The 14,797-nt window shown below is 44.4% G+C and overlaps 1 protein-coding gene across 1 annotated transcript in view; it reads left to right on the top strand.

Moving 5' to 3' along the window:
• Positions 1 to 14,797, top strand: part of ACO2 (aconitase 2) — a 60,601-nt gene that overhangs the window by 19,101 nt on the left and 26,703 nt on the right. The window contains exons 6-8 of the mRNA XM_088468082.1: positions 3,040 to 3,295; positions 13,117 to 13,208; positions 13,528 to 13,633. Of these exons, the coding sequence (XP_088324208.1) occupies positions 3,040 to 3,295; positions 13,117 to 13,208; positions 13,528 to 13,633 (454 nt within the window). The remainder of the gene's footprint in view (positions 1 to 3,039; positions 3,296 to 13,116; positions 13,209 to 13,527; positions 13,634 to 14,797) is intronic.

Here is a 14,797-nt window from a genome sequence, read left to right as displayed (position 1 = left end):
GTTAAGTGCTAATTATGGACTGGCAACACTCTAATTTCAAGCATTTGGAAACTCCCATCTACAAATTCTGCGTTTGCCACTGGGACAGACAACTGTTTTGGCTATCCTAACAGACATTCCAGTCTCTACTGTGGTGGCTTCATACTCAATCTGTCAAAGGGATCCCAGTTCTTATTTTGGGACTGGGGGTTGGTCACAACGGATGCCAGCCTGACAGGGAGGGCAGACTACTGCTCCCCAACCGATCAACATCCTGGAATTAAGGGTGCTTCGGTACTCACTGCTCCAAGCACACAGGTCCTACAGGGCAGGCCAGTTTGGATAGTCTGTTTTACATAGGCCGCCGTCGTGCTGTTAAAGGGTGGGAACAGCAATCGTCAGGCTCTGATGGAGGTGTCTTGCATTTGTCATTGGGCGGAATGCTGGGTTCCTGCCAATTCGGCCATCTACATCCCAGGAGTGGGCAACTGGGAGACTGACTTCTTCAGTCTCCACATTGTCCATTTCTGAGTAGGCACTTCACTAGAAGGTGTTTAAGCTGATTGTGAATCGGTGGGGTCTGCCCAACGTAGACCTCCAGGTTAAACAAAGCTTCCCATGTACATGGCTCGCTCAAGAAATCCACAGGCTCTATTTGTAGATACCATGACAGTGCCTTGGTCCTTTCAGTTGGGATAAAGGTTTCTACCATTGCCCATGCTGGCCAGGATACTTCAGTGGGTTCGCCGGGATGGTCTCCTGATTATTCACGTAGCTCCAGACTGGCAGTGGTATGCTCTTCTTTGGGCCATGCTGGCTGAAGCTCCTTATTGTCTTACAATAAGAAAAGATCTGATAAGGCAGGGCTCTTGTCTACACCTAGATGTACGTCATCTGGCTTAGCCGGCATCGTTCTTGAGATCCAGATCTTGAGTGCTCATGGGTTACCAGGCTGCTTGTACAGAACATGATCAGGGCTCAAACTTGTCACTTCAAGGTTTTACCATCTGGTTTAGAAGTTAAACATTTCCTGGTGCAAACGTCTGAATCTCAGCATCTACTTGGTTTGCTGCGTCTCTTGGCTTTTCTTCAGATTGGTTTTATCTCATGACCTTTCGCTTTTTTTTTTTTTTTTTTTTTTTTTTTTTCCAATCAAGGCTCAGGTTCTGCCTTGTCCATTTTTTCAGAGGGGTTTGCCCATCATTCTGGAAGTTCACACCTTGCCCCCATACGTTCCAACAAGGGATTTGAATGTAGTGATTTGAGGCTCTTCAGCTGCCTCCCTCGAGGCCTCTTGAGACCATGGTTCTGAGAGCACTTACGATTAAGGTGGTTTTTCTGCTGGCCATTGCACCTGCTAGGCCCGTCTCGAGGTTGGCGGCCTTATCTTGTAAGCCTCCATTGGTCATTTTCCATCCTGACCAAGTGGTCTTTTGGCCTAAACCACCACCTTCTGAACCAGGATAATCTCCTGGCTTTTTCCGGGCTGGGCTAGTCTTCTGGTCCTGCATCTTTAGAGCCTTTGGGCGTGGTCTGGGCTGTGAGGATCTACGGTGACTGAATCTGTCAGTCAAATTGGAGATGTACACTTTTGGTCTTAATTGAAGCCCCTAAGAGGCTGGCCAGCATCCAAGTCGTCCATTGCCAGATGGATTACGTCGTCCATATGTCAGGCTAGTATGCCTTTGGCTAAGCCTGCTCTGCATAGTCTTCGGACTCGTGCACTCTGGCTGTTGGGGCCTCCTGGGCGGTTCAGCATGGGGCCTCAGTTGAACAGCTATGCAGGACGGTGACATGGTCCTCCTGTGCATAAATATACAAAATTTATACTGGTTCAATGCCTGTGGTTCCGGTGATGCTAGTTTTGGGCGGACTATCTTGTGTGCGGCTCTGCCAGATGGTGCTCCCTGTAGTTAAGTTGGGATTTCACAAAGCAAGCCTAACTGCCAGTGTCCCCCCAGAATGAATGAGAGGTGAATGGATTTTGGTACTCATCGTAAAATCCTATTATCTTAATCCATCTGGGGGACAATGCTCCTTCCCTGATTTTGTTGTCCTTTTGTTCTATACTCGTCTTGTTCTCTTGGTTACATAATTTGTTTGTCTTGTTGGTTGGTCTTTCTCATGCGGCTTTGTGAGAAAATAAAACTGAGGTCTGGTTGTGGTAGGAGGGGATTGAAAGGGGTTAGAGCATACACATTTTTTGCAGTGCCTGAACTCCTGAGCCAGCAGCTCAACCCAATGTAACTGCCAGATGGACTAAGAGGGAAGGATTTTATGGTAAGTACCAAAATCTCCTTTTTATAGGGGACAGTGGGGGATAATGAGACAAACAAATTGCATAGAAAAACATGAAGCAGAAGGGAAAGATGGCTCTGCTTGAATTAAATTAGTCTAAGGCTGGCCATACAGTGCGATATAGATGGCTTATATATACCGATCTGACGGATTGGTACGATATAGCTGCTGTATCGTACCGTGTATGGGCATGATATCCTACTGTGCGCACTTCCGTGGGGTCGTACATCGAGTGAATTTTCCGTAAGATCTGGGGATGCGATGTACTATCCCATGTTGCACTATGCGGCTGAGGGAGGGAGGTGCCACCACTTTGCTCTGTGTGTGGGAATCGCCCGATATGTGGAGCATTGGATTGACCGTCATGCATTGTGCATATTGCAGTGTATGGGCTGCTTTAGAGGTGTGTGGGGAACACTTGACGTGTCAGGCTTTAGATAATGGCTGCATGCTCCCAAGCTGTGCTATTGTTGGACTTCTGCCTCTGTTCCTGGGCCAGTTTTTGCTGCACCTATCCCTTCCAAAGTTGATAAATCACTTTGGGTTGTCACCAGGACAATTGAATGATTACCCAGCGAGAGGGAGGGTGTCTCAATCTGCTGGACAGTATTAATGGATCGTAAAAAATTATTTAAAATCTGACACTACAAAAGCCAAACTATTCCTATAAAACATGAAGTGTAGTAGAAACGCATTATCACACTAGTCAATTTTATTGGGATGTAGGGGGTGTGGCCTTTAATTAATTATTCTATTTTTCAGGTCATTGGTGTTAAATTGACCGGAAAGTTATCTGGCTGGACTTCACCAAAAGATGTAATTCTGAAAGTAGCGGGCATCCTGACTGTGAAGGGTGGCACTGGAGCCATTGTTGAATATCATGGTCCTGGAGTGGACTCTATCTCCTGTACCGGAATGGCCACCATCTGTAATATGGGAGCTGAAATTGGAGCCACAACATCTGTATTCCCCTATAACCATCGCATGAAAACCTATTTGGACAAAACCGGACGTTCAGGTTTGTAGCTTGTTCTCTACTTGCTATTAATTTATATGGTGCCTTAAGCGGCAATAACTAGTTGTACACTACATATGCCAGTTTGTCAAATTTAAAATTTTGCCATGAAACTACACTTAAGTTAAACTGTTAAACCAAGAATGGTTAATTTCTATTTTGCCAAGCCTTAACTTGACACTACACCATAAGTTCTATGTGCTGTTTAAATTGGGGGAGAGATTCCAGCCAGTGAAGCAGACTTATTTTCAGTCCTTCGATAAGAGCCTTCACGTTTCTTGAAATATAGGCAAAGAGCATGTTATGCCCTAAATTTCCATCACAGTGCTTAATTTTCAACCTCCGTAGCTGGCATAAGGCCACATTTGTGAGCCCACACCATCTCCAGTAAGCACATTTTTTTTATTTCCCCAATTAATTTGCACACCACTGTAGAGGCAATAAAGTACACACTATCCTTTGTAAACTTGCATTTCTGCTTCCTTTTTACTTATGTACAGACTTTGTTTATTGCTAGTTTTGGACATTGGAGGTGCCTTCCACTTCTACCCTCTGCTCTCTGGTACTTCCTCCAGTTGAGGAACCAGTTTAAGTGATTTTTCTTTCTCCCTGCTTGGAGAGAGAAATTTGAAGACTGTCAGTACCAGCAATCAGTGTTTGGAAGCATAGTGGATCTGGTGAGGAGCTGTTTCATAAAGGGGGCCCCATACTAGGCAGTAACTTGCATTCTGGTCCTTTTAGTGATTGGCTTGGAATAGGGGATGGTAAATAATCCCCATCTGCGGCAGGTGTCGCAACTGGATCTGAGTGACTTGGTGTACCTGAGCTTTGGGGGGTCTAGGGTTGGAGTGGTTGGGGGGAAAAAAAAAAAAAATCTTACCTCTCTGTTACCAAGTCCCAAGGTACTGGTCACTGAACAGAATTCAGTGGTCTTGTGGATAACTGGACACTGTACAGGAAACTGTGGCTTTGCAGGTAACTGGACACAGAATGAGATTCTGTAGACTTTTGGATAACTGGATACAGTATACTTGCGGATAGCTGGTTACTGAACTGAAACTATAGAAGCTTGGCTGAACACTGGCAGACACTGTGGAGCTCGAGTGGATGCCTCGCAGAGCAGAGGAGCTGGCTGCTGTATTGGAAGCAGCAGACCTGGGATAAACTGATAACTCGGAAGAAAAATAAAAAATCGCTGAGGGGGATAGATAATGTGCTCACATGGCCTGCAATGAGACTTTGCACTGGCAACTAGTAAGTCCTTGTTTGTTTAAAAAAAAAAAAATTCTAATGGCAATAGAAAAATATATACAATAAGAAAATGTGAGACCAAAAATGTACAGTAATGCATGTAAATCCGTACAGCAGCATAATAGCTGACATAACATTTTGTTGTTCTGCAATGCATAATATAAAACAATATAAAAAACAAATATTAGCATTTAACAATCACATTATCAATCTTGCATATATTCTAGACAAGAATAACATTTTTTTTTTTTTTAAACTCATTCAATTAAATGTGAGTGGCTGATGGGGACACTCCAAACACAAGAACTAAGGAATCAGTTACTAGCAATCAGAGAGAGCATAGCGGAATTTCTGTCACCGGGACCAAACTTTATCGAATTTACTCGGGCAGTTACGTTTCTGGTACATATAATGTTCATGAGATGTTGTCAAATTAACCAATGCTACCCAGGATGCAAAGGTGGGTGAATCAGGGGCCATTCACTTGCGGGCAATACACACCCTTGCCAGAGTTAAAAGGTTGTTGACATATAATATAAGGGAAACAGACAGGGAATCCTCAAAATCCAGGCCAAATAAACAGATGCGTGGAGACAGTAGAGGTACATGGATACCCGTGTCTCGCACACCACCATCACACTAGACCAAAATGAAGCAATACAAGGGCATGACCAGAGGAGGTGCCAGAAATCAGAGGGGGTAAAGCATTTGGGACAGGAGTCCACGTCAGAACCACCAATCACAAAAAGTCTAAACGGGGCCCAATAAACCCTACGCAAAATATACAACTATCTGCTGAAATCTGGCATAAGCCGTAGCTTGCCGGGGGGGGTCCCTATAACAACCTTCCAGTCATCGTCAGACAGAGTACCCAAATCATTAGACCCCATTGGGATAAGGTTAGTCAAACCCCCCTTCTTCCCTAGGAGATAACAGTAAGGAGTAGGCCACAGAAACTGATATCCTAGAGGGCAAAGTACGCGCCAATAAACGCATTGGAGCCTCACGAAAGTCAGGAGCCGCATCCCTCCACTGTGCACAGAGAACATGCTGAAGGTATCTGTAAAAGAAATGAGCCGGGAGACCATATTTGGAGGTTAAGAATGCAAAAAAGTGTGAAACCCCATCTTGATGTAACTGACAAATAGCTACCACTTCATATGACTTCCAAACCGATCCACCCTGCAATCCCTTAAGTTCTGAAAAAGAAAGATTACCCCAAAGTGGAGAGCATGGATCAGTTGGAGTTTCCCCCAATAATTTCTCCCCAGCGAGCCACACTCTCTGGGTCTGTTGCAGCAACGGTGGGCACCGTGAGAGAGAAGTATGGGCCAGCAAAACTGTGTGGGAGAAAATATTCATACCCGTTTTTGCAAGAAGAGCTAATGGAAGATTCTCGTGACCTATTCCCCCCCAACTGGGACATCTGAGCAGTGAGATAAAGAGATAAATCAATGCCAGACCACCCTCCCCTCGAGGCCAACACACTCTTTTATAAGCTATACATGGAGCCTTGTTTCCCCAATTAAATGAAGTAATACAGCTGGCAATCATCCTAAACTGGGACAAGGGAATATACACCGGAGAGTTTTGTAATATTAAGATGGTTATTCAACCCAAGTTTTTATATACAAGATTTACACGACCTGTTACTGAGAGAGGAAGTTTTTGCCATGTCTGAGACTTGGTTTTAAAGTTATCAGTTTGGGGAGTAAGATTTAAGTGAATAAAGTCAGCCGGAGAGTGCGAAAGCTGTATACCAAGATACTTGAGTACACCATCCAAGGGGAAAATTGTATGCACTTGGAGGAGGGGCATCAGGGGAAAGAGGAAATATTAGATTTATCCCAGTTTATATGAATGCCGGAATACAAACCAAATGTTTCCACTAACTCGAGGAGTGCTGGCAAAGAGCTCTGCATATTTGTCAGGAATAGAATCGTGTCATCTGCATAAAGACCAATCTTTTCCTCCTCCTGGTTTCAAAATCATGGACAGAGATCAGAGGAGGCTCTAATAGCGCAGGCCGTGGGCTCTATAGCAAGGGCAAACTGCAAAGGGGACAACTGGCATCCCTGTCTAGTCCCCCTTTCCAATTTTTTAAAGTATTTGGTAACAAAACCATTCACACACTGATTCTAGCAACCGGACATGAATATAAAAGTTTAATCCATGCCAGGAATTTTAGACCCTTTTCCGAATCTAGATAGAACTTCCAAAAGGAAAGGCCACTCCACCGAGGCTCATGCACGTGCTGCATCCACAGATATTAATCGTCCATCTTCACACCAGCCGCCTGTAGATAGGTGAATACCCTTCTCAAATTAATGGTGGTGGAGCTTCCCGGCATAAAACCTGTTTGGTCAATGTGGATAATCTCAAGAATCACTGTATTAAGCCGGGAAGCCAAAATTTTAGGGCAATATTTTTATATCCGATGCCAGCAGTGAGAGAAGATGATACGAATCGGGGGACAGTGGGTCCTTACCAGGCTTTGGAGTTAATATAATTATAGCCTCCGCCATAGAGTGGGGGAAGCGAACAAATCCCATAGAAGTGCTCAAATATTTCCAAGAGCTGGGGAATAAAGAAGCTCGCAAGGGTCTTATATAATTCATTAGGGAGTCCGTCTACACCAGGAGCTTTATTGTTAGGAAGGGACTTGATAGCCTCCTCCACCTCTTCTAATGAGAGAGGGGAGTCTAAAATCTGTTGCTGCTCATCAGACAAAACTGGCAAAATTATTTGATCGAAGTAACTGGACAGTTCAGAAAAAGAGTAAAGGGCTCTGGATTTATACACCACAGCGTAATGAGTGGATGGAGAACGCAGTAGCAATAGAAGGGGTATCCTCATGAATTGTCCCGGCAACATCTTTCAATCTGTGCACAGTGGTAGGGGAAACCTCAGCTCTAGCTAAATAGGCCAAAAATCTACCCGTGCGATCTCCCTGAGTATAATAATCGTGTGAAGCCACCAATAGGTGGCATCTAGACTTGTCCAGTAGAAAATTAGTCAACTGCTTGTGTACAATAAGCCATTCCACTCTATCAGCAAAAAGACCGCTAGCAAGGTATATCGCATTAAGTGCTGCACACTCATAGACTCCAATTCTTCCTCTCGTTTCCTATTGAAAGCCTTGAGTTTACGATATCCTAGATATCAGAGACCCCCCCCTGCTCAGAAAGGCCTTAAAGGCATCCCAGACTAGGGGACCAGAGTTCTTTATTAAATTTATTTAAAGAAATTCACGCCATACTGCTAGGAGTTCAGAAGCCGCCCCCATCTGTGTTAACCAAAAGGGGTTAAGTCTCCAATAAGAAACACTCCTAGGAAACGTCAGGTCAAAGGATAGCAATAGAGGGGAATGATCGGAGACACCCCTCAACAAATACTTTTTAGTATTAAACGCGATACAAAAGCCATATCTATGCGTGAAAACACGTTATGAGTAACAACGAGCTAGGGGAAAGCACTTGCACCAAGCATTCACCAAACTCATCTCCGCAATTAAGTGTGAAAAAGGGGTCGGATGAATCCTTAGATAGGTGGAGAGAGGTTCCTCAAATAAATTTTATTGAAATCTTCAATACAAATATTAAGAAATTCCAAAAGAAAATCACAGACCTTGGCAAGAATAGTTGAATTAAAAGGGGGAGGTATATACATTGCTAACAAAATAAGGGGAGCTGCATGGAAAGTACCTGCAAGAAAGACATACTGACCCAGAGGATCTATCTGCACCTTAACACAGTTAAAGCACATTGATTTGTGAATTAATACAGAAACCCCCCCTGGAATGTGCGTAAAAACAAGGAATGAAAGGCCCAGCCCACCCAGGGTTTTTTGAGTGACATGATACGACTACCAATCAAGTGTGTTTCCATTAAGCAGACTATTTCAGGGGTCAGAGCTTTAATTTGGCGTAGGACCAGGGAGTGTTTTAACATTATCATTTAGGCCCCTGACGTTCCAGGAAAGAAAATTTAGCATAGTAACGATGGGTACCATGAAACAGGAGAAACACTTTACCAAAACCCCATCCAACACAGTACATAAATGGTTGTGAAAAAATTAAAATACAAATACCCAGAACCAACCACCCCCACCCTGCATACCTACCCCAACACAGGTGCACCTAGACCCCAAAAATACTAGTCTCAAAGAGAAAAACTAAACTAAACCCTCAAAATAGTAAGGGCAACTAAATCTGCAACTTAAAAGACATGTCCCCAGTGAAAGGATCTAAACCACTGAAAAAAAACTTCCAAGCAAGAGTAAAACAAGTGGGCATACATGCTTGAAAAGCATCTCCATATAACAAATAAACAACATAAAACATAATGTACATACTGTTGGTGAAAATGGTAAAAAGACACTATCACTTAAAGAGCACTCAATATATTGGAAATATTATACTCTGGTTAATATCTCTCATGGTGGAACAGCACGGTTCTGCGCCTGTAGATCAATCCAGGCAGAGGCCTCGCGCGGAGAGTCAAAGAAATGGGTGGGGTTCCCAACCACGACCCGCAGCTGAGCAGGAAAGAGCATAGAATAAGGCAGCTGCAGGTCTCTCAACCGACGTTTCACTTTCAGAAACTGTGGGGGATTTTTGGACATCTGTAGAAAAGTCCTGATAGACCACAATTTTATTACCATTATATTCCAACGGGCCATTGGTTCTAGCAAGACGGAGAATGGTATCACGGTCCTTTATAATGAAGAATCTTTGTAATAAAGGTCCGTGGCTGTGCACCAGGAGGAAGAGGGCAGTCAGGGATGCAGTGGGCTCGCTCAACTGTAAACTGTGGAGTGAAAAATATCCGTTAATTTCTGCTGACATGCAGTCATCTGAGACTCTAATGAAGACAGTCTCTCAGGTACAGTCACATTAGCATCCTCCAAATTAGATATCCAGTTCTCTGCTTCCCCAACTCTATCTCTAAATTTTTTTTTTGCATATCTTGTCAAATGAGAGAGATGTCTACATGAACCTCCTCAACCCTGTCTGCCAAACGTTTTTCATAATCCGTAATGGCCTGCATTAGCGTCTCCATAGTAACTTCAGGCGATGCAGCCATATCAGGCGAAGGTGGGGCAGATATAGAGGGTGCAGGTGAGGAAGGGCCCGGACTGTTTCTGGCAAACCTTGACGACCTGGATGCAGCAGAGGATTGGGACTTCCTCACCATTAGAGAAATAACTTAGACAGACAACTACGGAATCAATATGAAGCCAAAAGATAAATATCAATCAATATCTGCAGCAGTAGGTACTCGGAGGATCCATAGTGTAAAAGTGAAACTGTATTCTGGCAGCTAATGGGCTGTTCATGCGTAACCACAACTCCAACGAGAGGCACACACAGATCTCTTTGGCAATCAGGCTGTGAAGTGTGGGAGAGGAGCACTGATCACGGGAGCAGCGTCAACAGCAGACAGTGTGTACTTATAGGGTAGTCAGCAAGGGACACTACCAAGCAGCCTCCCTTTCTCAGGATCGGCAAAGCAGCAGTAGACCAGGACAAGCTGACCCACCTAAGTTTACACTCCCCAAGTTGGCGTCCTATGCAGACCGTTATCCGGAGCTCATAGCTCTCAGCAGGAGCAGCCCAGGGTCTTCAGGCAGCCCACTGCAGGGTAACCGCCTCCGGAGGTCTCTCAAGCCGCAGGAGACAAGAAGGGAGCAGCCGCACAACAGGGAGCCGGAGCTAAAATGGCACCGCGTTGCACCACACAGGCCGAGGACCGTGACACCTGGAAATCGCAGGAGTCACGCTGCCGGACTGCCGACCAAGCAGAGACTTGCTCAGAGGTATGCTGGGCTCTTTACACAACGGGGCAGAGTTATGTGGAAGCCTTCCGTGGGGTGCAGGATATCGTCCAGGATTACAAGGCTGGAGAGCGAAGGGACCAGCGTCCTACTCCATGCCTAGTCAAGCCACGCCCCCACAGTCTTTTTTTTTTTTTTTTTTTTTTTTTTTTTTTAAAGGATCCACTAGCTGTTGATTGGCTGGGTCTGCAGGTGCAGCACTCCATTGGTAGAGCTGAGGTCAGGTGGTTCACTTGAAGATGGCTGCGCCCATGAACCAGTACTGGTGAGAACGGCTGCTGAAAGCACACCAAGAACATCTGCATGATTTTCATGCAGGTGCCGTCAGCCTAGCACCAGGAAAGTGGCGGCCATGGCAACTCTCAGGTGGTGGATCGGCAGCCGCTGACGAGGAGTGGGGTCTGTCTGGAGTCTCTGGTTAGGGTTGTGACTGTACCCCCACCTTTTTACAAGTGACTGCCAAGACACTGTTTGACCTTGTGAGGGATCTTGTCATGAAATGTTTTAATCAGATGAGTATGAACATCTGGGGAGTTTTGAAAGTCCACGTTGACTTTGAGCCTTAGGAGCTATGGGTAGGGAAGACTGGAACCAATTCCGAATTGGAGGTTTCAGGAGAGATATGAAAAGAAATCGGATTGTCAAGAAAATTTGGTAAATTTAAGATTCTAGGCTACTGGACTGATTACTCGTTCCACAGGTAAAGGACCTATGAATTGTGGTGCGAATTTCATGGATGGAACACTTTTTTTAAGTTGCGAGTCAACTGCCATACACTATCTCCAAGACTCAAACTTGGAACAGCTCTTCTCTTGCGATCTGCTGAGACTTTGTATCAGGCAGAGGACTTGGTTAATGAAGAATGTACATCCTTCCAAATTCTGCTGACTTATTGAAGGGAGGATTTAGCTGCTGGAACATCCAAGACTGGCAGTGACTGAAATTCTGGAACGTGAGGATGGAGACCACAGACTGTAAAAATTGTCAAGAATTGGAGGATAAATTATACAGATTATTGTGTGCGAACTCTGCCCAAGGTGAAAGTTCAACCCAATCATGCTGTGAGGAAGAAATGTACAGTATTTGGAAGGTTTCAAGATCTTGGTTCACTCTTTTGGCCTACCACCTCATTCTTGCCCATTCGGAGTGGTAGGCCGAAGAGAACTTAACTTGCTCTGCCTTGCAAATCAAGCTAATCTCCAAAAACTGGACTCTTCTATCTGAAAATATTTTTGTTTTTTTACACCATGAAGATAGAATATCTCTTTGATGAACAACTGGGCAAGATTTGAAGCTGAAAGCAGTCCAAGCAGAAGAATAAAATTGACCAATCTTAGAGATATGGTCTAACAACCCAGATGCAGGTGTAAATGTGATCTTTTTAAAAGAAGTTCGACTCTCTCTGTTTCTGATTGTGTACTACAGCTGGCCATTTTCCTTTTTTTCTTTCTGCCAAGCAGATGCACCCTGAACAATGAGGTAAATGTGTGAGGGATAGGGCCGAGGGCTAGTTGCTGTACTGACATGGGTAGTGTAGCTGAGAAGATGGAACTAGTCCTATGATAACTCTTTAGTCCAGTCTATGACTCTCTGGAGTAGGTCATTGGGTCCTTTAAACTCCCCCAAGGTGTCTTTTGAGTGCTGAAAGTGCAGAAGGTGTTTGGTTTGTGCACGAGAAGATACTTCAATAGAATCCAGACAGCTCTTTGGGCCATTCTGAACCTAAATGCACAGCTTTGGGTGGACAGGTTCAAGACTGTCTCTGAGATTAACCCTAAACCTCAGAGCAATTAGTCCGTGGTTGCTACATACATCAGGGATGTATAAAAATGTCTTTGGATTGTGAGAGGAAACCAGAGCACCTGGAGGAAAATCACACAAACCGTAAACCTACAAACTCCACACATTCCCTTGATGGGAATTGAAACAAGACCTCAGTGCTGTGAAGCAGTACTGCTAACCATTACTCCAACTGCACTCTCTATTTTCAAGTTTGTGCAGTTTGCAGGGGTCAAAGTGAGCGTATGGCAGATTTTACTTTGTTACATTCCGATTTATAAACCGTTTTAATATGTTAATGGCTCTTCTGACTCCTCAGAGGTCACTACATGCTTTGGGGCTGAACAGCAGTGGCAACTGATGCCAGTGTTCAGGACTGGGAGGCTTTTGTACTTCGAGACCAAAGGCCTTAATATGTCACTGAACAGTCAATACCAGTTGGAAAATGCCAATGAGCAATTAAGAAAACCATGTAAAGTTGTTTTTTTTTTTTTTTTTTTTGGGGAATATATGTTCCAGCAATTTCTGTGTCTGCTTTACACTACATAGCAGGTTTCTGCATCTGGTAATGCTCCAGTATATAGTGTACCCCATTTGTCTACGATCTGCTTCAGCAATCTCAGATGTGTCTGCCTTATACCATGTTGCATGGTCTCTTCCAGGCCAACACCCCCACCCCTGCCAAAACATTGGGCCCTTTGATTAGTAAGCCACCTATTCAACCCCAAATTACATCTCGAGGTACAGGCACTAATGGTGTTTTTAACCAGGAAATAATTCCCTGGAAAAGGTTGGTGGTTTTTTTTTTTTTTTTTTTCTCCATATGTATAATGGAAGAAGTTATTAGCATAAGTGCTGGTACCCTCCATATGCTTCTCTGATTTACAATGGGTGATTTTTTTTTTTTTTTTGCTTGCTTTAGATTCTTTGGTAACTGTAATCTATTTCTTCTATTTCAGAAATTGCATCTCTAGCAGATGAGTTCAAGAGTAATCTGGTGCCAGATGAAGGCTGTGAATATGACCAGTTGATTGAGCTTAACTTGGATGAGGTGAGTGCACTCTGCTAGAGCTGTTTGTTGCCTAAGTGCTATTAGATCTAACATACCAACAACACTGGGGAAAATGTGTAATCCACTGGATGGGGATATTATCAGTTGATGATGAGAATGAGTTAATGATAGTGGAGGTTATTCATTAAATTTGATAAATTGGCAGTGCCTTTGTTAACCCAACAGTGAGGCCTGGTGCCAGGTTACCTTGCTTAGGTTCTTGGGGACACGCAACTGTTTTGTGGGTGGGTTTTGCGTGAGTTTTACTTCTTTGTAGCCAGGTAGTAATATGTGCGAATGTCTGTTTTATCTCCAATAGCTTAAACCATACATCAATGGACCTTTTACTCCAGACCTGGCAACACCAGTGTCTGAGGTGGGAACTGTTGCAGAACAAAAGGGATGGCCTCTGGATATCCGAGTCGGTAGGTTCTAAAAAAAAATTGTGTGTTTAAAAATATATAATTGTGTAGTTCCTCTAACCCTGCTCTTCCTTCTGTGTTTTCTCTTTTGTCTTTCTCTTGATCGCCCCCCTCGCTGTTTTTTTCCTTTTACTGGTCATTTTGTTAATCTGTTAAAGAATATTATATTGATCAATAATAGAGGCATGTTTTCCAGATATCTTCAGTAGCACTTTCAACATATTCTATTTTCCAATCCATAATATCTCTGACAAACTTTTTTGTTTTCAATCAAGTTTCATTGTGTTGATTGTACCAATGTACAGCATAACTGTTACTTTCTTATTCACACATCCATAGGTGACACAGGCTTAGACCATGGGTATAGGGTGGAGCAGGAGGAGTCTGGTCACCAACTAGTTAAACTTCTCCCAGTAGCCCAGGCTTCTCCTTTTTTTTTTTTTTTTTTTTTTTTTTTTCTCCTTCATCCACTAGGGGACACTGGAGCTCAAGAAAGTGGGATATAGATGGTGGTAGAGTAGAGCCTGGCACTTAAAAAATGTAGAAATGTAACTGGCTCCTCCCCCTCTATGCCCCAGTTTAGAAAATGTGCCCGAGAGAGCCGGTAGCGCATCAGGCTGTCTCCAACACATATAATATATATGTTTATTAACAAGCATTGAGGACAGGCAGACTGCTAGCTGTGGCAGTCTGCCTGCTTCGGGGGAGCTGCCAGGAAGCGCTCTGCCACGGCTACTGCAGCCTGTGTCCGGTGACCCTGAGGAGGGGGCTCACGGACTGAGTCATCGGACTCTGCGAGGACCCGCCACAGCTGACACCGACTCGTGTCCGGGTTCCTCGCCTCCCCCTCAGCTCAGCATCCCGGCTGCAGCAGCCTTTAAGTATAACCACTGCCCCAACCCCCCCCCCCCCCCCCCCACCCTGCATCTCTCCCAGACTACTCTGTACTCTCCCTCTCAGCGAGCTCTGCACTGCAGCAGCATCCCTGAGGCATAAGTAGCGCGGCTCTCTGAACTGCCGCACCCTATACATATAGCCGCTAACAACGCGGTTGTCAGAAGGCTGCACCGTTTCCTGTGTGAGGAAGGCACCGGTGCCGATAATTGCACCATACGTTCCCACATGCAAGATGCCTGCCTCTTATAAAATGAAAGGTGTGTAAGTACT

This window comes from Taudactylus pleione, unplaced genomic scaffold (assembly GCF_031769625.1).
Source record: "Taudactylus pleione unplaced genomic scaffold, aTauple2 ptg000080l, whole genome shotgun sequence".
Lineage (NCBI taxonomy): Eukaryota > Metazoa > Chordata > Amphibia > Anura > Myobatrachidae > Taudactylus > Taudactylus pleione.
This window is presented reverse-complemented; position numbering and strand designations above follow the sequence as displayed.